The sequence below is a fragment of the Mchenga conophoros genome, linkage group LG2 (assembly GCF_057382185.1).
Source record: "Mchenga conophoros isolate Kocher_MC1m ecotype Shallow Benthic linkage group LG2, M_conophoros_male_GT1.1, whole genome shotgun sequence".
Classification (NCBI taxonomy): Eukaryota; Metazoa; Chordata; class Actinopteri; order Cichliformes; family Cichlidae; genus Mchenga; species Mchenga conophoros.
Window position 1 is genome coordinate 7,210,766 of NC_140527.1, and position 23,485 is coordinate 7,234,250.

At 37.9% G+C, this 23,485-nt stretch overlaps 3 protein-coding genes across 6 annotated transcripts; all 3 read right to left on the reverse strand.

Annotated features, from left to right (window-relative positions):
• Positions 1–203: 203 nt before the first annotated feature.
• Positions 204–3,769, reverse strand: ccna2 (cyclin A2). The gene is made up of 10 exons (XM_085285010.1): positions 3,650–3,769; positions 3,460–3,537; positions 3,103–3,350; positions 2,330–2,588; positions 2,142–2,248; positions 1,750–1,973; positions 1,455–1,659; positions 1,261–1,374; positions 899–1,032; positions 204–788 (listed from the first exon to the last, which is right to left on the reverse strand). Exons 3-10 carry the CDS (start codon positions 3,310–3,312, stop codon positions 737–739), a joined length of 1,305 nt encoding a protein of 434 aa, XP_085141136.1. The 5' UTR covers positions 3,313–3,350; positions 3,460–3,537; positions 3,650–3,769; the 3' UTR covers positions 204–736.
• Positions 3,770–5,724: 1,955 nt separating this feature from the next.
• bbs7 (Bardet-Biedl syndrome 7) lies at positions 5,725–13,689 on the reverse strand. 4 transcript variants are annotated; one of them, XM_085285034.1, is made up of 20 exons: positions 13,187–13,689; positions 13,022–13,087; positions 12,236–12,298; positions 11,986–12,161; positions 11,700–11,886; positions 11,543–11,612; positions 11,344–11,451; positions 10,890–11,020; positions 10,627–10,711; positions 10,418–10,520; positions 10,119–10,311; positions 9,920–9,994; positions 9,751–9,816; positions 9,494–9,633; positions 8,299–8,403; positions 7,485–7,649; positions 7,262–7,371; positions 7,048–7,151; positions 6,387–6,510; positions 5,725–6,282 (listed from the first exon to the last, which is right to left on the reverse strand). In XM_085285034.1, the coding sequence occupies exons 1-20, from the start codon at positions 13,220–13,222 to the stop codon at positions 6,149–6,151; spliced, it is 2,241 nt and encodes a 746-aa protein (XP_085141160.1). In that variant the 5' UTR covers positions 13,223–13,689; the 3' UTR covers positions 5,725–6,148. The 4 variants fall into 4 exon arrangements, with proteins under 4 accessions (XP_085141160.1, XP_085141151.1, XP_085141176.1 ...); XM_085285025.1 differs by having other exon boundaries at positions 9,751–9,819; positions 13,187–13,684; XM_085285050.1 differs by lacking the exon at positions 8,299–8,403 and having other exon boundaries at positions 13,187–13,671.
• A 998-nt stretch (positions 13,690–14,687) lies between these two features.
• Positions 14,688–22,376, reverse strand: tmem33 (transmembrane protein 33). Its single transcript, XM_085285062.1, has 8 exons — positions 22,269–22,376; positions 21,108–21,175; positions 20,322–20,416; positions 20,023–20,210; positions 16,816–16,883; positions 16,255–16,388; positions 15,943–16,026; positions 14,688–15,732 (listed from the first exon to the last, which is right to left on the reverse strand). The coding sequence occupies exons 2-8, from the start codon at positions 21,153–21,155 to the stop codon at positions 15,603–15,605; spliced, it is 747 nt and encodes a 248-aa protein (XP_085141188.1). The 5' UTR covers positions 21,156–21,175; positions 22,269–22,376; the 3' UTR covers positions 14,688–15,602.
• Positions 22,377–23,485: the final 1,109 nt, after the last annotated feature.

The following is a 23,485-nucleotide window of genomic DNA, read 5'->3' on the forward strand; positions in this document are numbered from 1 at the left end:
AACTGACTTTACCTTTCCCATAATTACCACTCCTCAATGGCACTTTGTCCTCAATTCAAACAGAAATCCCATTTTGGATACCCAGAAATTAGTTTAGCCTTATACAAACAACCAGGGCTCACATTCCTAAACTGATGTAAGCTTTTAAGAACTTGTCCTCTGCTGCCCTCTTGAGTCTAGGGTGTTGATAAAGCATCAGAAAATGTATTTAAAAGAATTTTATTTACAAGAGCCATAGTTTAACAGTGCAGAAGATGTCCCAAAAAAGCTTTCAAGACACCAATGTAATCAAATGACTCAATGACAGACAAACTACACTTTAATCTGCATCCCATTAGGCCAAATGGTCCAAGGTTACACCTCTTAAAAAAAACTAAAAAAAAAAACTAGGCAACCCTGCACCCTTGCTTAGGAAACTAAGCTAGAAAAAAAAAAATTGAGGCCACAATCTGTTCTGTGGGTTTAGGTACATGTGCAGGTCAATTAGCAACACTGAGGAGCCAAGTAGCCCAACAGTGCTATAAAGCCTATAATTTGTCTGATTAAAACTTCTTGATTTTGCCAATAACTGTAGTGTGGCATGAATCTTAGACTTTACAATATAAAAATTACAAAAAAAAAAGTCAAAACATCTAAAATACCTAGTGCTACTCCAAAAAGAGCAGGGCATTTGATATTGTGGCACACATCATTAAGTGACAGGGGAGTACAACATGGATAGAAGGGAATGAAGTAGTCAGTTCAGCTGCAGTTTAGTTGGTGCATTGATGCTTGAGACTTCATGGTACCTGTGGAAGAGACAAGGGTTTAGTGCTTTAGCACAAATAAAGAAACCCAGACTGTTCCAAATGTAAACAAAGACTCCCCATGAAGTTTTCAAACAAATCTGCTGACTTACTTTGTGCCCTTGTACTTCTCCCGGACAGACTGCTGTGCATGCTGAGGGGCATTGAGGTATATGCGGTGAAGATCCTCAATGCACGGCATCAGATCTTCCAGAGAGTAGCCAGTCATCTCGTTCAAGGACTTGGGCTAAGGAGCACAACTTTGGTCAGTTTGTGTCTTCAAATATACAAATACATTTCCCCACACACTAAACTAAAGCTTGCATAAACTTGGACAAGTTTAACTTTAAACAACAGTTAAGAGTAGATGCAAGCGCTGAGTTATTGGCTGTGCTGCTGGACACCATTGGCATTTCCACCTACATATAGACCAATACCTCCTAGTTGCCCATTTGTACAAGTCTATAGAGCTCACCCATGAGGCACCAGTCACTGTGGTGTTAGCCAGAATGTAGGCCGCAGCTGCTGTCTGCGATGGCAAGTATTTCAAGAAGGGGTCTGAATCAACCAGGCTGAGCTCACCAAGGTACTGAAGATTAAAAACAACAACAAATGTTTAGACAATGCACTTAAGACATCACTTTCAGACTACAGAAATCTCATGCCCACCATTGCCAAGCTCTCCACTTGTTTGGTAACAGCATGCTGCAGGAAGTACTGAGTGAGAAACTGGTTTATTGTTGGTGCTGCCAGGTCAAATGAGAGCACTTTAAGCACCAGATGCTCCATTCTTAACACTTGCTTCTTTGTGTAGGTGTCGTCTGTGATGTAAACAAACTCTGCCACCTCTGGTGGGTAGATCTCTTCAAATTTCCTGCATAACATTCAAAAGGAACAAATGTAATGTTTGCAAAGTAGTGGGCTTTGAACATTTGTAGAATCTGACATGCAAAGAGGTACATACGAAGCTAGCAGCATAGCTGCAGTGCCAACCAGCTGAAGTTTGCCTCTTAGGACAGACATTGAGGAAAGGAAGCGATCAATGTAGTTAACAGCCAGATAAAGTGTCTCATTCTGGAGCTTGTACTCTTCGCCAACTTCGACCAGCCAATCAACCAGAATGGCTCGCATGCTGTTTGTGATGTCAGGCTGCTTCTTCATGTAGCCAGCTTTAGGCCTGGTTTTCACCTGTGGGGTGACAATCTAGTTATAAAGAGCCAGTTTGCAAACAGGATCAGATAACCATCAACAGGTTTAGGTTGAAAAATGTTGCCAGGGGACATGTCTAAGATGGCAGCACTGCCAGAAAATTCTCATATGCTTTTTGCTTTAGCACTTCGTATGCTAATTTCTCACCTCCATCTCCCTCAGATAGCTGTGAATTTCAGCTGCATATTCTGGGGCCTCATTTACATTCACTGGTTTTTCCTCCCCCTCAACCACAGACATGTCCATTGGAGAATCTGAGAAGAGTTTTATATTTAGTAAACAGTAAAAACCCAGATCAGAGTAACAGTTGCTAGCGTCATTTCCTTTAAACCCACCAAAGCTGACATCCATCGCTGATGGAATTTCAATAGTGGCAAGGGGCTGCCGGAGCCGTGCCACAGCACTAATCTCCAGTGGGGATTGTTCAACTGTGGGCTTGGCTTTGATACTCTCAACTGCTTGCAGTGGCTTCTTGACACAGGCTCCATCAGGCTCATCAATATGGATCTGGAAAGCGGGTTGCTTGGCCAGTGGTTTATCAAAGCAGCTTTTCCCAAAGTCTTCATTTTTACAAGACAAGGATTGTGTTGAATCCTGGAAGCAAAGAAATATTCAGACATGGCCCACAGAATAGAAACTTTGGTTAGATTAGATCTGACAGCAACACCATCCAAGGGCATACATGCTGCTCAACTTAGTGGTTAGATGAAGACTTTTCATTACAACACTAAGTGTGCTGCACTTGACTGAGAACATTCAGATGATATTACACTAGTCAGGTTCAATGTTAATACTCAATTGTTACATCCGCTGACGGGAGGGAAACGTTAATAAAGCACCCTCAAGAAGGCATGTTTGTTGTTTTAAGCAGCCAACTACATGACTGACTTCACCTTAATGTTGATATTAAAATGGCGGTCAATTGGTGGGAACGGGGCGTACACACACAACTACGTTCGTGAGTTTGTAAATATTAAGTTTTAAGAAATAATAAAAGCATCAAGTATTTTTTAACAAGCAGGGACATGGTAAAATGTATTGGCTCCAAAACATGTAGTCAACAGCAAAGCGCAGCACCAGCTAAGCAGCTACCAGTTAGCATTGTTACCTGCTTTCCGCCGACTTGGGATTTGTTCCTCTGGTTGTTCTGCAGGGCTCCTAGCACGGTTCTGTTGGCGGCTTGCTTCGGAGGAAGGTTTTCTTGGTTTTCAGTCGCCACAGGTCGGGCTTTAAGCGAGCCTCTGAGTCTCTGCAGTACATTTTCCTGATTCTGGTAGTCACTAGCCGCGCTTCCCTGTGCTCTGTTAGCGCCTGACATGTTGCCCTCCAACTCCAGCCTGCCTTCCGCTAGCTTAACTACAATTGTTGAGTACTTGTTAACTAGTGAAATGAGCCCTCAAATATGATGCGTGGATAAAGGGATCAAGTATATGGATATTATAGCGAGGTTATCATTAGCGTCTACCTTGCCGAGGAAGCTTAAAGAATTGTTCACAATCAAAACTAAGCTGTTGAGATGGTAACCACACTTGGAATCCCCGTGCTAAAACAAAGCAGACAAAAACAAGACATGCACAATTGGTGGTACAATGGCTACAGTCGGAAGACAAGAATTTAAGTCGCCATAACGCACGAGTTTCGAATTCACTACAAACCTGGAAACAAGGGAGCTAACCTCGATCCATTTACACAGAAACCTGTAGAGACTGCAGCTTTCTCTCAGTTCAAGTAGCCCGCGAGGATTGAAACAGACCAATCAGAAGCCGCGAAGGCAGTGACGCGTAAAATGTACGGGGAACCGAAGAGTACAATAATCTTCTGATTACTAAATTCAAAACCGGTTTGGCATGTTTGAACGTAAAATCGCTTTATTAAGTCAGCTGGGCCTGTGTAGCAAATGCACGCATAAAGGATAAGATCTTGTTTTATTTTTTTCCTTTTTTTATTTTGCTATCTTCATATATGTTCAGACACACAGGTTACCCAAGGCATTTAATCATATGAACCATTTGTAATCTGTTCTTAGTGACTAAAGACTTGTGTTGGGAAGTACTAACTGCATGCAATACACACAATAATTAAACCACTTTTTGAATTAGCTTGGTTATAGTTTAATTTTTAATGAATACATAATCAGAGAAGTTGTTACCTGGATAACTGAGTGCGCTTGCCTTTAAAATCAGTCTGAAACTAATTATTTGCTGTCTGCAAATTGCACATAAAACCAAAGTTTATATCCTTCTACTTTTGCATAAATAGTGGACCGCTATAATTTACATATGACATATGAACAGGCACTGCTATAAACGCAACTAAATATCAGCTTTTACTGATATGACTGTTTTTTTATATATATATATTTTTTATTTACAAAGCAGTTTGAACTATACTTCCATCCAGTTATTTAGTTAACAATTTTGATAACCTTGAGTATTTTATTGCAAGTAAAAGTTTAAATATTTAATCTTTAATACAATATAATGTTTAAATATTCACTAAATGTTAACAGCAAAATATACTTACAATAATAAAGGAAATTCTCCTTTACAGAGCATGTTACATATCCTCCTAAATGTCCTCCGTAGTGGACTTTTGCAGTCATTTCCTCCATTTTGTTCTGTTTCTTTTAAATGACCAGAAAAGGAGTCCTTTTTAGAAGCAGAAAGAAATTTATTGCAGTTTGTTGAGGGAAACAAGGATCTTGAGTTGTCTGATGAAGAAGATCATAGGGAATAAGGCCTTCAAGAAGAAAGAAAGAGGAGCATCAGAGATGGTACTCAGACGAAGTCCTCTTGAACTTGCTGTCATTAAGTGGTTGGACAACAAGCCAGTTGTCATGGCATCCTCTGCCTATGGCAATCAACCTCAGGACACACACATAGGATGGTCCAAGAAAAACAAAAGTTTTGTCCAGGTGCCAAGGCCACTGGCAATTGCTGAGTACAATACCAACATAGGTGGTGTGGACCTTGTCGACCGAATGTTGAGTTTCTATAGGATGGTCTCTCGCACTCGGAAATTAACAGCACGTGCAGTTCTCTATTTTTTTGATCTGGCAATCACCAACTCATGGCTTCAGTATAGCAGTGACTTGCAGTTTTGGGGGAAGAAACCACTCAAGTTCCTTGACTTCAAACTGTTCCTTGGTGAAGAGTTGAAGTAAATGTTTGCCATCAAAGATCAGTTTTACATGTTTGGCCTTCCAATGTCATGTGATATCTAAAAAGTAAAAACTTTTTTTCCCCCAAAAAAATCCTTTCAGCCTTCTGATTACCTTACAAACATTAGGGGATTTAAAAAAATAAAAAAAGGACAACATTTTTTTTCCTGGTAGTCAGGAGGATATATTTGCTCGTCTTTTAGGGAGCGTTTCAGATGGCACCAGTTTAAAGGACAATGCAAACTGCTAAATCTGCCTCTGCTTTATATTCTCTAAACTACTTGTATGTCAAATTTAAAAGTGCAAAGAAACTAGATACCAAATAAATGGTAAAGTGTAAAGTGTAAAGTCACAAAGTAGCAAAAAATACAAATTCTGTGGAAAAAGTACATTGGGACTTTCAGTCCTTCAAAGTATATGTATTCAATTAACTTCCACAACGTTGGTGTGATTTTGCAGGACTTGATCTCTGGTACTCTATCAGACAATGGAAGCAAATAGGCAATCTATAGATTTGCTGTCCATGATAGTGTAGATGTAACAGTTTAATGAATGAGACTTGATTGGCTCTTTGTTAAAATTCACTGTATTATGCATTTCTTCTTCTATACAAGTAGGTTTTTGTAGTAGCATTAGTCCAGTGAATAATGAACTTTACATCATCTCATTTTTATTTGAAGAGATGAACATCACTCATATGAAAACCATAACATAAAAATATACATTACATATTTCTTTAACAACCTTATATTTGGTCACTTCAAATGCCAGCTATTCATACAGGTAACTTTTTTTATAGTTATTTCCAGATACTTTAAAATACATAAATATTTAAATATTGTGCTCAGTAGCTATGACAAAAAGTAACTAAATATATTTAATAACATTACAGAAACACAGAGATACTACCATGAAACAAGTGTTTCATTAGAATACAAAAATAGCACAAACATTCAAAGACAACTAAATGAATACCTTCTGACCTATTAAAAACTTAGGCCTCATTAAAAAAATCTAACAGAGAATTCAAGTCATAGTTATCAAGTATCTCCAGCAATGAGGACACCTTGGTTTTTACATTCTGGCCCTTGAACTTGAATTTGTCGATGAAGAGGTCTGTGATCATTCCTACAGGAAAGAGAATGAAAAATATTAACTATCATAGGCCAACAATATTAATACGGTAAGGATCACAATGAGATCAGTTAAATGAAACTGTTAAAACATTGCACCGTAAAGCCTTTCAAGGTGTGCAGGCTGTTTCTTGTACTCCTCAAGGAGATTAGCGGATTCATCCAAGATGTTGCGATATTCTGGAATGAGGAAATCAGCATTCCCCTCATGAACCTGAAGCTCCTGATGACCACAGAGGAAGTAGAGACGCATGTTGGGAAATAGGAAGCAGATATTAGTAGCTACATTAAATTACACTCAAAAGAAACATGTGAGGAAACTGTATCATTTCACTAAATCGTGCACAGCAGATTTGCAACAGTTTCAACAGTATATTGGCAGGGATGCAATGGAAATAACGTTGCCATATTGTGAAACTGGTGCCTCTGTAATAAAAATATAACCTGCAGGGATTACAGCTTTTTAATCCTCATTTTAGGTTTAAATAGCTTTAAAACAGTTTTCATCATTTTAAAATCATCAGTTTAACTGAAGATTCTATACGTGCAATTTATGTCAGCTTAGAGTTATAACTCTCTCACCTCTCATTTACATAACCATTAAAAATAATTGCTTGTGGCATTAGCAAGATGGCTGCCGAGTTGCAAGACTTTTTTCTAGAAGGTATTTGATTAAATTCTGATCAAACCGGGTGGTCTTTACTGCAAATTCCACAACACAGTTCAAAGGAATGAATATCTTTTTTGCTTTTACACTTACTTTAAGGGCATCGATGAGCTGAACTTTTCTAGCCAACAACAGCTGGTACTCCAGCTTTGGATGGATCATGTTAAGGGTGTGGCTCACAGAGTCATCACTGATTTCTGGAAGATTAATAAACATAAATACAGGTTTTCTATTTCTTCTATTTAAAAAAACAAAACAAAAATAAAACCTGACAGATGGTATTGAAATAGAACAATAATACACCTACCGTACGAAATGTTGAGATTGATTTTCTTTTTGGTAGCTTCTTTAGACAGAACATCACTCAGTATGGAGATCGTAGAGATGTTGTCAGACTTAAAGTGACCCTCCCCTTTGCTGTGAATACAAAATGGTTCAATATATTAAACTATATGAAACTACCTATTAAACTCTTCAAAAACTTAAAGTGTATGTAGTTTAGAGCTTGTCTACTGTGTGCCTGCATTTACCAGTAGGTGGCTTCAAGCTGTGTGCCAAGGAAGGTGTTGTGGAAATAAAATGTGATGCTCTCTCCTGCGGGTGTTTTCTCAGGTACCTCCGGCAAACAGAAAACCACCCAGGAGTGGATCTCTGCAAAACTGAACTGCCCAACCAGACTGAGCCTGTTCATTGGCCTTAAATAGAGTGAGAAAAGCAAAGAGAAACGAAAACAAATGATCCCATCTGGGAAAGATATATATAAATCTTATAAAGTTTGTATCTGTCTTGTGTGAAACTTGTATGAAAAGCATATAAGAGTGAAAACAGATATAAGATCCCTTGAAAAATTATATAATGAAACTTGTATGTTTTGGATACTTACTAAAACAATGTATGAAAGTAATGAGAAAGTGGCCACTTTCATGAGTAATCACATATAAGTTTTTACTATTTGTTTTCCATATGGGATTTTATGAGAAAAAAGGGAAATCCTGATAAAAGAACCGTGTTAGAACATTCCTGTGTTGCTGCTATTAACAGTAATATATACATACAACACAAAGTTGCTGACACATATCTCATAGAAAACCATAGTAAAAGTAGAGGTTACTAAGGCTACGTTCACACTGCAGGCGAAAGCGCATCAAATCTGATTTTTTTGACCCTATGCGACCCATATCCGATCATGCTATGACAGTGTGAACAGCACAAATCCAATATTTTCAAATCCGATGTGGGTCACTTTCGTATGTGGTACTGAATCCGATACATATCCGATGTTTTAGAAAGCGACTGCTATTTGAAAGGTCAAGTCGCATTAAATCCATCTTTTACATCACTTACACAAGACAGACGCCAATTATCAGCTTCGGAGAAGCACCCGATAAGACATCGCGAACACTTCCTGGCCATCCAGTGTAGATGTTAGTGAAACTGTTGGGAGGACAACTTTGGAGAAACATGAACATTTTATTTATACTGTATAATCTGCAGATTCTGACAGAAATCTGCAACTATCTTTTGAAGCACCGCTCCTCTAAAACAGCAATAAGGATCATTATTAGGTTATTTACATTATTATGTAAATAACAAAATAACTCAAAGCAAAAATTGGGAAACGTAAAGTCCGAAGTCTTTACATTAAGGGCCCTCAGTCAAACAATATTGTTTTCTCTGGGTCTAAACAGAGCGCGTTGTGTGTGTGACGTCTTCTTTTGTGCATGCGGGCCGCTTTGGACGTTCACACTAGAGCGCATTTGCTGTCGCATTTTATTTGTAGTGTGAACAAGCAGACAAAAAAATCGGATTTGATCAAAAAATCGGAATTGAGCATTAAGACCTGCAGTGTGAACGTACCCTAAAAGCAAGAAGTAAGCATATTTATTTTCAACACACAAAAAATGATAAAATAAAAATATTAAATCCACCAAGGAGATTATGTGTCTGCTAAAAACTGGAAGCAAAACTAGAAATTCCATGTCATTTCACAACAAACACATAATAAAGTGAAATAACAAAAACTGGGAGATATCGCAGTTCTAGTTGCTACTAATCTTCAGATGTCTTTGTGGATCCAGGAACGCATGCATGATGTCAAAGGAACTGTCAGTATATATGTGTGTAGTCACTCACACTTTTATTTGTTTGTGGGTTTGTTACTCTAAAAGTTATGGAAAAATAACATCAGAATTTCACCAGAGCTGGGGCTTGATTTATGTTTGTTGGGAATTCAGATCCAGATTATTTTTTTTAAATTCAGGATTCTTTATCACTGTGATGGAAGGCAAACTGGACACTGTGTCTTATGTTGCACTGACAATTTTAGTTTCAATTCGAGGGTCTAAATGTAGGAACCATTCACAACTCTAGGTTTAAAGCTAATAATGTGTTTTTGTCTTTAAAACTATCTTTTGTGTTCTGCTTCAAAAAGAATGAGATTACCAAATTTCAATTCACATCTCTATGATTTTATTATACTTGAAAAGACTGTTTTCAAAATTCAAAGTAGTGCAAATTTTTCTTTTATTCTTTTAATTACCTCTCTTGGTCTATGCTGTGAGTCCGCTGGTGGAGGGACAGAGGTTTGATCTGGTACTGGCGTACCTGACATGTCTTAGGCTGCAGTCTTGGGGTGATATACGCCTGCAGGGTTCCATACTGTCCCTCAATGGACCTCACCTATAGAACAGTTTGTTGTGGATTAAACATATTACTTCTTCTGTAACACATCATATCACAAATAGCTGAGGCAAGTTGATTATGTAGCCATTTTAAAAATGCCACACTTTCACTTACTTTGAGCTCAATTCTGGTAGTGTTGGCCTGACATCGGTATGTGGCCAGGAGGAAGTTCCCATTGGGCTGCTAAACATAAACTGAATGAATGTGAGGCCTTTGATCACAGAAGCAGGTTTATGACTTAGTTTGTAAAAGTTTTTGTGTGCACATAGTTTACACAGCTCACCTCTGAGTCACATTCACTGAAACTGACGACAGCTGAGTTCTTATCCACATCCAGGAGGTCAATAGGGACATCACTCTGTGTAGAACATTAGTCTCAGTCATATTCTGCTAGCTTACTTTTGCTACACGGAATGAAAAGTGTACTTTTTTTTGGTATTGCAACTTGTCTTTTAACAGTGCGGTATAACAGACACATGTACCTGCAACAGCAGGTTGTCGATGGCAGTCTGCACCTCCAGGGTGAGGCTGTAGCTGGCATCGTCTTGGCAGAGTGTAAACTTGTCATTGATGCTGAAGACGGGGACAGCAGAGACAGCCGTGCTTGATTGAGAGGTCTGCTGGTACTGCTCACGTCCCTGCAGGACTTTGACCTGCAGCTGCTCCAGCTCTGCCCTGAAAGTTAACAACATTACTAACTGAAAAACTGAAAGACTTGTTTTGAAATCACACTTCACAGTAAACCAAACAAAAAAAAAAGGGAACAAGATTTTGCTAATACCTGAGTGCTTCTACTTTAGACTGTGTCTCCTTGCTCATCCTGACCTCATCTCCGGGGCCAGCCTCGGCCTTCTGAGGCTCAGTGGTCAAACCAGTCACCCATCCTGTAAGAAGTGAAGAAAAGAGTGGACACAAGACACCAGACACTTATTGTTCCTGAGGGGAAAAAATGCATAAGCTGCAGTATTAAGGGAAACATTATCATCTAACCCGTGTAGGTGGCAGTCAAGACCTCATCATAAGACTCCTTCCCTACACAACCACCCTGGATGGAGGTCACACTCTCTGACAATACCTGTTATGAGGAAACACAGCAGAGAAAATATTGAAGATTAAGAAGGGAGTCTGTCATTTAATACCTAAATGCATTAATATTTGTAAATTAAGCAACAATTATTCAAATAACTTTAGGTTTGTAACAGTTACAAAAATACAACTGTAAATCTATGGAGAGTGAATTTTTAATCACTTACGTGCTCAAAGCGCAATGTCGGTTCATTAGAGCTGTCAAAGCCGTAGACCTCAACCGTCCCATCATCCCTCCCCACCAGGATATCATTCACTCCGTCACCAATAATATCATAGTTGTCAATGCAAAGAATTCCTGGGAGACAGAAAACATGATCACTTTGCCAGAGGTTAAGTCATCACCTAGTATGCATGAGTATCTGTTTAAACATTGTGGAAACATACATTGTGTATAAAATGAGATCAGATAGATCTGTTTGAGAAACAAATTGTTACTGCATGCCCATGCAGTAGACTCCGCTTTATGACTGCTTTGACTCAGAGCAATCACCCTCTGCTAGACAGTAAAAATATTGCACTTTTAAGGCACCTGTACACTGGCTTCATGTGTAAGAACTCGATGCTATGCCCATCTTTTCTAACAGTGTTCATGAGAAAATAATGCATTTCTGTACATACCTCCTTTCTTTTTGTCATTGTCAATTTCCCATTTGGTCGCAGCTGAAAGTTCACCAATCTCAACCAATCCTATTTTTCCATCTGTGGTTCCAAAGAGAATTTCCTCTCCTAAAGAGAAATTTCAGAAATTAAGTTCAAACGGGTACATATAAAGCAGCTTTATGCTTTATGGTTACAGTAAACAAAGAAATCAACTTGCCTTGCTCTTTATACAGTTCCAACACAGAAGGAGGTCCAGGAACTTCTATGTCATATGCAAGTTCAGATCTCTACATACAAAACCATAAAACAATTGGCATCTCTCATTTGACAAAGAGCAACTCATAATCAGAACAGTAAATGAGAGCTCAGTCTACCTGCAAGACTCTGAGCACTCGATCTTGGCATGCCAGGACGGGGACGAGGTGAGTGAGGTTTTCAGTGGACAAACATGTGATGTCATTGATCTTGTCTCCAGAGAGGTAGTAGTCCTGATCTTTGCAGTCACAGTAGTGGTTGTAGATGTAACTTGCGCACACAAAAAGGTCAGCGCCTGAGACATGCCTGGAAAAGACCCAGTGGGGTAAAGATGACACAACTCTGCACAGCTCAATCGTGTAATGTAAATCAAAATGAAGAAAAAAAACAAAACATGTTTCCTACATTGCATTAATGCTCTCAGTTAGGTTGGCTTCAAAAGTGAGGAACTGTTTGCCTTTCTTGGTGAATCCTCGGACCTGAGAACCAGAGCAGACAAAGATCTTTTCCTGGGGAGTTCCCGCAGCACCTCCAAGGTCCATTCGGGCTATCTTCTGGCCAGGAAGTGTTTTAAAGACAGGCTGAAACAAAGAGTCAAAAGTCTTACAAGCTGTTCATTTCAAATCTCTGTGATGACAGGAAAATATTTACTCACCACTGCTTCCCCCTTCTTGATGCCAAAACATGTGAGTATTCCATCATGATCAGCAATAGCAACCTAAAACATGAGGAGACACCAGTCAAGCACTCTAATACTTACCAATTTCATTTTTTAGTTTAATTAACGATTGTAGCAAAGGCAAGGAGTCATATCTAGAAGATAAGCCCAGTATCAAAAGAGAGTATAAAAGAGACCTTACATATACTATAATTTGTTTCGACCGAGCACTGATCCCACATGGTGATATGACCCTTGAGGTTTACCCAAAATGCACTTTTTAAAGTTTTCTACAATGAACTAATAGAAAACATGTTTAATTAAAGCCTGTTGGAAAAATAGTGTCTAAATCTTGTTTTGAGACAAAGTCTATTGATCTTTATGAAATTTGACTGACTATACAAGCAGTTTACATGTCCCTCTTTCAATTAAACTAAAACTTCAAAACAACTGCCCAACTTACTGCACAGCATGACAAGTCTTACTTCTTGAAGGGTAAAGCAATTATTTATCAGAAATCAATGTCATTGGTTTTGATTTCTGACCATCTAGTAAACAAAATATGTATTACAGATAAATAAACTAAAACCCAAATAATAAAACTGGTTACATTTTTAAAATCAGAATCAGAAAGACTTTATTTATCCCCAAGGGTCAATTAACAAAATTAATCATCTGCAGTCTTCAGCAAAAGCAGGAAAACAATCTGGATTTAGTCAGAAAACAATACTAACACCACAAATGTTAATTAATTTAGGTTACTGTATGGCTCATAAACGATACCTTTTGGGTTGCCTTTTTTCCCAGTGGAGGAAGAAGCCTCATAGTTTTCTGAGATGTCACGCCAACCTGAGAGATAGAATGGAGGAGAACTTTTACTCCTAATATTAATTAAAGAGAGAGAAAAACACACACAGCATAAACCCGACGTAGTCTGCTTTGTTTTACCTGAATGTAATCAACTCTATTGAGGCGAAGATCCATCTTCTTTCTACTGTTTCAACTTAAGTAGGAAAAAAAATCTGCAAATATTCCAAGCAGGTTATTCAGACACTACTCTTGGCCCATAGCCGCCCGTTACAATTAACACTTTGTCAGAAAAACGTTCAACCCAATTCCAAGACGATAACGATGCTAGCTGAGACTGGGATTATCTAAAGCAATGGGATTAGCTCAACGTGCTAGCTTTAGCAATCGGAGCTAACTGGTACTGGCACGCAGGCTTCCTCAACGACCGAAAATCATCTTTAAAAAAGACACGAAGGAAGTCGATGTGTGTAGATGTGAGCGCGAATAAATTCCCATTAAACGCCGATATCAGGTATAAACGATCTGTGCAACATTTTGGGACTTGTAGAGGGCAGTTGCCGTTTTGTAACAAAACTGCAATTCCACTGGTTGAAAGGGAGTAACGGACATTGAAGCTGCATTTTGATTGGCTATCTCATTCACGTTTTCTACCGGTGCGTCATATCACTTCTATATCTAGCAGACAATACAAGAATACATAAAAGACAAAAAGAGAAATGAAACATAAAAGCAGCAAATAATGACAATAATGTTTTTAAAAGTGGCTTAAGTGTGCCATTCTGCCAGTAATGTGAAAAATCCCATTAGCCTTTTGAATTTTCAAAGTTTTAGAAACAACTGAATAGTTTTTACTCAAGGATCTGTACCAACTTTTACTCTTTCTCTATTTTTGGGAAATACAAAGTTTACTACTTATCCAGACCCTCTTGGCACCTCTCATTTATAAACATAAAACACCATTTAATTATAGTGACACATTTATTATGTCAATGTTAAAGGTACTTAAAAGTCATAGTCATATATTTTTTTCATTTACACCATTAATAAACACAGTCCTTTACCTATACAAATGCTGGCACATACTGTAGAGAAACTAAAATTTGGTTTTAGTGATGGTATCTTGTCAGAGTTTTCTTGAAAATTGTCTTCTTTCTTGTGCTTTCAGATGACTAACTGGCGTTGTCAGGAGTAATCAGGGAAGAGTACGTGGATGAACTTAAATGAAAGAACAAGCTCTTTTTACTCTCCCACATAAATATCTGTTGCATCATAAAATCAAAGAACTCTTATTTAAAATGACACATAAATATCACACATCGTTTTTTGCAAATATATCCCAGATAAATGGCGTGCAGTGTGTCTATAAGATGTATTTGATATGTACATGTAAAATTGTTTTTACAATGTACTCATAGGGTCTGAACAATTATTCACTAACTCACATTTCTCTAGTGAGAAACAATATACAATTACACTGAAATTATCTGTGATAAATACTTTTATATTAGACCTATGCTTTGAACAACAATTAAAAACAGGCATAAATAAATCCTTATTAGGATTTGTTCATATTGAAGTCAACTATTATAATGCAAGAAATTATTGGTACCAAACCCAATTAGCATTCTTCAACACTATGTTTGTTTAGGAGATAACTTTATTCTCATTATAAAAATGTGGTTTGTCTGTAGGCAAGTAAACACAATTAACATGGCAGGGAAAGAAAAACATACCAGGGCATGCATTAAGCAAGAAACCTATAGCCTAATAAAAAAATGAATGACTCAAAATCAAAACAGCTTTTAAACTGAGAAATGAGGTCAGGGTGCATTCATAAGCATGGCATGCTTTCTGCAAGTTATTCCATTTGTGAATCATACAGCAGAACATCTGGTACCTTAAAATATCCTATAAAATACAGCAGATTATTTTCTCAGTTTAACATCCATTTTGACATCATAGCTACATAAGATTTTGCATGTTGCTGAAATGTGAGTCAATGGCATTGATAGAATACATTTAATATTTAGGCTTTTAGACACATAAGAGCATTGGATGCTTTACAAATCAGACATAGTTGGAAACTGAAAAAGTACAATATAATTATTTAAAGAAATGATCATAATCCATCGTTTATAAACACATGTTCATTAATTTACTAATCTGAGAATGTTAATGTTTCATTATATAATAAGTGATTTTAATGAATAAATAAGACATGAAAGGAAAGAATGATAACAGCCGATAAACAGGGAACCCAGCTGATGTCAAGCTAATGTGCTCGGCCCATCGAAGGTAACAGAACAGGATGTCCACCGCTTCAATGAGGTCACATTAAAAGGATGGAAACGCAAACATCAGCATTAGCCTTCAGTGCATTACTGGCTGGTCTTCAGCTGCACTCAGATACACAAAAATTGGAGCACAGACTGTAAAGTTGACATTCAAAAAAAACGGTTCCTTCCATTGATGGCAAAGTCTTTCCCCATCGAAGTTAAGTCACATCGTACATCTTACTGAAAAACAAAACATGAGGAAAACAAATTTAGTGTAATCAAACCCCCGTGGGGGCGAGGCGGCTGATAAAGGCGATACTGCTGAGGCACATCCTCCTGAAGAAGGCAGGGCAGGCAGGCTTCATGATGAAATGCTCCAAAAGAATTCGCAGCTCGGTGAACAAGGTGCTGAGATAGAAAGAAAAGTACTTCACTCGGATTGTATTGAAAGCAAATTTAATCTAATCTTTGTACCTTCTGAATAGCAGGGCATGCCAACTCTAAACAGAAGGGCCATGTCCTTGGTTGAACCCCAGAGCCTCTTGCTGTGAGGCAACAGCGCAAAACACTGAGTCACCATGTTGCTATGTGACAATAACGGATAATTCAAAGTCTTACCGGCAATATGGATTTCTTCTGGATGTGTAGCGCAGAGTGAGGAATCGGTAATAAATGAAAGGCAGCAATAGGCTCCCCTGGCCGCTGTTGACAAAATATTATTGACATGAACATGTGAAAACTGGACACTCTGTATTAAGATTACAAAGAAGGGCTTGCATTTGTTAAGAGAAAACTGATAGATATTTATGAGATTAACACAACAATAACCACAAAACAGTCACTGCAACTAATCAATATTCACATATCTCTAGATTAGGGATGCTACAATTGGTCTTCAGAAAAAGAAATCGTTGACAGTTGTAAGCATACCTGAACAGCATAAAAATAGTTGCTGGCATCAAGAAGATCTCATTACAGGCAATAAACTTCAGGATATTCTGCTGATTAGTTGTCAGTTTGTCCAGGAGACCCCGGATAAACATCATGCTGTTTGGGCCCATGGTCTTAAAGAAACAGAAAACAGTCACAAAGTGAAATGAAAGCTTTGGCAAATCAACATTTTGAAATGAGCAGTGGGTGCAAGAAGTAAAAGGTAAAGGAAAACACATTAAAAATCATTAGCCTCCAGACTTTAAGTCGCTTAATGGTACATTATACGTTCGTAGTTCAATTTAACTGTAACAGTTAAGTATAAAGTTCTTTACGTTGTGTTTCTCATTTGCCTAATCTCTCTCAAACACACACACACACAAGCAGAGCAGCCATGTAAAGCGCTGCTCTGTTGCAACTGTGTGAACCCAACCACAAACCTACTCTGCTGCCTCAGACATGGTGGCCTGGCTGGTACTAATATCCCATCTTGTGGCTATATAATGTTTAAACTGATTTCACAGTAATTTTCAATAAGTCACTGTGGTGACTCATACTTACATCAAGAACTTTCTTTGTGTAGGTAGTTGCGTGAAGCAAGGAAAAAAGAAAAACTGGAAAGATGCTCACTGGACAACAAGGTTAAGATTAAATAACAAAAAAGAACAACTTCCTCCTAAATAATACAATAATAAGGGAGCATGATTCCAACTACGGAAAAACTAAATCTTTTACTGCTAAGACTAATTGATTTGTAATACTGCAGGTCTGAACCCTTTAAGGACTCCTATCAGACCGTCTTTGGAAAAAAACTGCAGCAACAAGTAAATGTCTGTCCAACTATAGCAGTGAAATAGTGTTTTATTATTGTTTAAAACTAAAAAACACACAATGTATGTAGCAATGCTATCATCTCCATTAGGGCTGGGCCATATTATACCGTTCACGGTAATACCGGTATAATGTTAGGCAACGATAGGAAAATGAAATATCGCGATAGAATGGGAGTAAAACGCGCATGCGCAGTGCCTTTGTTTTCATACGCACATGGCCGATTGTTGAGTGAAACAGATGAACCAGAATTGGTTTGTAAAAATGGTGCAACTTCCGTGATGTGGAACTGGTTTGGTGTTTGTCCATCAGATACACAACAAAGCACATTTTTTTGCAGAACATGCAAGCGGCCGTTGTTATTGTCATATTTGTCGGACTAAGATGCTCTTAAATCTGGGAGTAATCTGGGTCCTAAACTCCGTATGTTTCAGGTCAAACAACACTGCAGCATCACTTAGAGTTAAAAACTGTCTAAATTCTTTCATCTTTAATAAAACGATCAGCATTGCTGCTTTACCAGGTGTAACTATAAAGTTTAACTTCCAGGCATCCATGAAAACAAAAGTTATTACATTTAACGGAGTTAGAAGTTAGCAGGAAGCTAGCGGAAGTTAGCTCGCTAGTTTCGCTAGTTACCTAAGCATGATATTGCATGTTCTGACGGAGAGATTTCTGAAAAAAATCAAACGTACAGCTCTGCTATCACTTCCAACATAAATAAAGACAGGAAACTAAACAGCAGTGATGTTTGTAGGGTTACTGAAGTTGGGCTAGCTGGTATATAATGATGTGCTATGTGATCGCTAGCGACACAGCTATGTTAGCATAACATAAACAGTGAAGCTGGAGGACGAACACTAACACTTTTCCACTTATAAAAGTTAACGTGAAGGTTCTTCATGGTTAGAGACAAATGCAATCGCATGGCAGGATGCTGTAAACGGACCAAACTTCAGTCAGGAGAACAACTGAGATAATCCATCCACAATACGAGGTTAGTCATTAATATACTGCAACAACATGGGAATAGAGCAGCTGCCAGAGAATTCAACATTAATGAATCAATGGTACAGAAGTGGAGGAAGCAAGAAGAATGAGTTTAATAAAGTTTGATTTATCTGACTGCTTTGTTTCGCTTAATGTGCCTTATAATCCTGTGCACCTTATGGTCCGAAAAATGCGTACTGCACACTGCAGTTTAATGTTGCAAAGCACCTCTTTTTAACTTCAGTGGATATTATACATGGTTATGCTCAGGTAGAGCTGGGCGATATGAGATTTTTTCATATCACAATATGTTTTTTCATTTCAGGCAATAACGATATCTATCACGATATAAGCCAAATAACTATATTTGTAAGATTTAAATGTGCCGTTGCTCACAAGTAAAATGTGAAATAATCAGCAGCTTGTTTTTATGTAAATATTTATTTCCCATAATAAGTTCAACAGGGTAGATGTACTTAAGGAACATCAGACTTTTTCAGATAAATAAAGGCAAATATTGCAAACTACACAAAAGGCAGCCGCTAAAGCGTTTAAGTTTCAAAATAGAACAAACGAAACAGACTACTAAATTGTCAATTCCACTTAGAAACAAAATATTAATTCTAAAAATAAATCTTAGTTTGTGTTACAGAAGAACAGACAAAACTGACTAACTTTTGTCAATATCAAATAAACTGAGAACTAAAAGGAAATTCTCAATCTCTTCTTGTTGTATAGCTGAGCTTTTCAAACAGTTTTAACAGTTACTTTAGTCTGACAAAAGCCGAATGACGAATTAGCGCTTCCAGTCAGAGACTGAGGCTACGTCCACACGTACACGGGTATTTTTGAAAACGGAGATTTTCCGTTTTCGTTTTAAAAAATAATCCTGTCCACACATAAAGGCAGAAATGAAGGAAAACGCTGCTATGAACATGCCAAAGCAGCAGGTGGCGCTAGATTCCTAACCGTGCAGAAATATTGGCCAATCAGAAGTCTAGAAGCCTCGGTGGGAAAAAGTAAACAAAGCTGGGGCATAGAAGCAGAACCGAGTCGTATGTGTGGACGGACAGTAACTGTGTGTATATGTAAGCATTTAAACACTGCAGAGAGTAGAATTAACAGTAACAGTATTGTAGAAATTCATTTCACCGAAACAATAACGTGGCGCACAGTGTGACGCATGCACCAGTTTATTGTATTTCCAGACTTGCTTTCGGCACATTTACAGTGCACGCTACTCTGTTTTTTGTCAGACTTGAAATAGCCGAAATACCTTCACACTACGGAACTTCTATGGCTCTTCCGTTCGACAATCTCTCCGGCGTTGGAACCATTATCTGTTTTCTCTTCGGTCACGCTCGGTTGATTTTTCTAGTCGGCACACTCATTTCCTCCATTACCTGCTGGCTGCTTCCCAAACAAACACACGTGCGGCTTGGCACTTGTGCTGTACGTTACAAGTCACGTGACGTGACGCTGCGGCTGTGATTGGTTCGGCTCTGCGCTACTTAATTTGGATTGGCTGATTTTTTTATTTTTTTAAGAGGACAAGAGCGGCGAGGTCTATCGCGATAGCTTAATTTCTCTATCGAGTAAAAGTTATCGTTCTATCGCCCAGCTCTATGCTCAGGATATGTCAGCCCATTTCTACTGGAAATGCCTTTTGGTTAAACTTTCAGCAAGGAATTTGCATTTGCACTGTTACATTTTTATAAAGCTTTAATGTACATAAAAACCAGCTTCTTGTTTAAGTGAAAATAAATGGAAGGTTGTCTTTTTGCGCTAGTAATGTTGTGGAGTTGTATTTTGTCTCGCATCAATTATATCGTCGGTTATATCGTTATCGCAAATTTTCAAATATATATCGTGATAAATATTTTTGGCCATATTGCCCTGCTCTAATCTCCATTTAATCTTGCAGACTTGCTCATAATGAAAGGATACTTGTAATGGGGTAGGAGTTGACCAGGATGAGTGAGTAGAGCAGGTAATGGCAGCTGTCCTCCTGCAGAGCCTGGGCCAAGAAAGCTCTGCTCAGCTGAAAGCGTGGAAGCCTCTGGTGTAAGCGAAGCGCACTGGTGAGGGCATTCGCTAACAACGCTCTCTGATAGAAGTTAGCTGCTGCATAGGGTCTGAAATATACAAGCAGTGACAAAGACTCAAATGCTGATTTTGGCTGGATTACAATTACTTTTAAAGCTAATTGACATTTATAATTAGATGATTTTGCACAGTGAACTCACCCCAAAACTGGTAGAATGAACATTACAGAGCAATAGACAGTGAAGAGTCGTGACAGCCACATTGCAGTTTCCAGCTTGTTGCTCATTAGAAATTGCTGCAGAGACACAAAGATGCTCAACATTAAACCGAACCAATCCCTTGTTCTTGTCTCCATTTTTCTCATATATACTGGTAGCAGATTTACTGACTTTAAACTTACAGTCAGGTTCTCTCAGTGGCTAGCATAGAAAATTCAGCCAAACTAAAAAGCATCTTAATGCAATCTACAAGTTAATTTTACCGCCTTGCCTTCAAAAGTCAGGGGGCAGCTGCAACTCATCTTGGTCATCCTCATTCAACTGATGTTACTCAAGTGAATGATTGGTAGTGTATGTCATCCAACTCTTGCAAACAGCACTGAAATACATGCCACACATCCCTACTCTACTTGCCCCCTAAGATAAACACGTTTGGGTGTCAAAATTACAGATTTAGGATGAAATCATTCCAATTATATGTAGAAAATAAAACAATCTAGGGCTAAAGCACTCAAATAAATAATATCAATTTTAAAAAAGTAAACTGTTCAGTCAAAACTATGCATAGCACATACATTTTGTAAGGGGCTCAAGATATCTTAAATCTTAGCAAAACTGTTCCCAATTTCTTCAAAATATCTGATAAAAGTTCTTGATGAAACAATTAACAGAAAATTTTTTCTGACCAGGATGCGTACAATCAGAGTACACCTTTGGGCACAATAATACTGGAATATTTGAACTACAGAGTTAAAGCAGCCAACCTACCACAGGGCCTAGCTGCGGCGGAGGGTTTTGTTGGTTTGCATCAGCCATCTTTGGGGGTGCTGGTTTCTCTGTTGGGGGAAAAAAATTCAAGTTTAGAAGTAACCCTAACTGCTCATTGAAATTTCAGGTCACCTGTGATTAGATGGACAATCGATAATATTGTCTAGCAATTACATGTGATCACACGATCACAACAGTGTGACATGAGTACAAGTGATGAAAATATCATCCCTTCCTCAATGATGATTTTCACTCTCTGGCTTGAGTTTCATCAGCTTCCTGAACAAAATATATGTCAATATAAAACCATTGACAAACTGTATCACCAAGAGCTGCTGTAAAACATAAATCTTCCACCAGACATCTGTCAATTATTCTACAGAAATCTCATAAAAATGACTGATTGCAAAGGTAAAATAATTAGTAACATTAATTATTATTGATTCTGAGTTTTTCAAGCTGAAACCACAACTTTTGTGTTTCACTCTGTTAGTTTTTTCCATCCTTTGTTATTTTTAAACTGGCTTCATTTAGATTTTAGTCTGATGAACAAACAAAAGAGGCCACCTTTGGCCTTATGAATCTTTCACCATATACTGGTAAATTTTAACTTTCACAAAGGTTCCGGATTCATCTATTAACTGACGCTGGAGATGGACACTTAGATGATCTATTCGCTAAGGTAAAATCGGGACGATTAAATGGTTAACCTTTGTAAGCACAAACTACATATGAATGGGACACATGGAATCTAACAACGATCATTCCCTCTAAAGGAAAGATATACCGGTAGCTAGCTGGCGGATGTGCTAATTTATGCTGGTAATGACTTGTTAATAACAGACACTATAAGGCCAAATGGTTAAAATATCCAGATACTGCTGTTAAATCCCAGACTGATGACTGCAAATTTATCATAAGGCAGCCCTGTGTGTATTTTATTAAGGCTAACGCTGTTTAGCAGCAGGTGTATCTAGAATATTCTGTTACCATCGTTACTAGCACGTCAGCTACCGCCTCAGCTAATAGTTGCTACCTAGGTCGTACGTGAATGCTTCCCTGATTACTTTGTCAACGTTAGGTCGCCCGGCAGTTTAAAGAAGACTTAATTAATAGCTACACCTGACCCTATATATGGCAATAATAAAGCATTCTGCTTACCAGCGCTACAGCGTTGATTTACGTCGCGTGCTAACCGGTTAACGTGACAGGCAGAAGCTTGGCACTCTGGGAACTACTCTAGTAAACGATCAGCTGACCTTGTAGCGTAAGACGGGAAGTACGCTATTTCTCGCGATATATCAAAAACTGTCTTAATGTACCTAATGAAGCTTTGTTTTATATGTTTATTGAAAATTGTGCTCCTGACAGATACCCTCCATATTAGGCTGTAGGCAATTAAACGACTAATACTACAATTGAACTAATGAAGACTAAACTAAAATTATACATCCAAAGCATTCTAACTGAAGTGAAACGACAAAATCCATTCCGTAAACTCCCCCCAATATAAACAATACTGAAAGCTCAAACTCGAAATTAAAGAACAGTGAATAATAAAATACGGATATATAATATAAACAGCTGTAATAAATCAAAAACTACATAGGTTTCGCACAGAACATGATAACCAAAAACGAAAACATTAAAAGCAGTTTTACGTTAGTGATATACACAAAATCGAAATATTCAGAGGTGACATGAACATGGAAAGCTAGGAACATAGCATGAAGAGAAGGGTAAACCACGAAGCGAAAGATTAGAAGTACTTCAAACGCAGTGTGTATCTTTTAACAATAAAAAAATATAAAAAAAATAAAAAAATATTTTGTTTAATTTAATAATTTTCTATTTATTTTTTCTATGAATAGAAAGAGATAATAACTTATTTTTGTTTATTTATTCCCCATATAGAGGATACATCTTTATTGTCCATTTTGCTGTCTGGCACCAAAGATATGCTATTATTCAAGGTTCAAGGTTCTTTATTTGTCACATGCATAGTTATACAAGTATAACACACAGTGAAATGTAGCCTGACACGCTCCTCGACATGTGCAAAAAAATGTTATAAATGTTATATGTCATAACAAAACAATTAGGAGATGGAAGTCTAACGTTATCTAAAATTAGTAACGATATTGGTGTTGTTAAAAAGCACCTCTTATGCCCGTTTAAAGGAAAAACTGCGCCTGCGTCAAAGTCAACGCCCATATTATGGTCCTCACAGAGCTCTTTTCAGTGGTATTTATTTATTTTAGCCTTAGCACTGCTCAGAAACGGTACTGCTTGGATTAAAAATTTTAGGTTTACTGGGCTTTTTATTAGACAATAACAATATCGAATTTATTTTTTCCCTTTAACCAATCTCCTTCAGT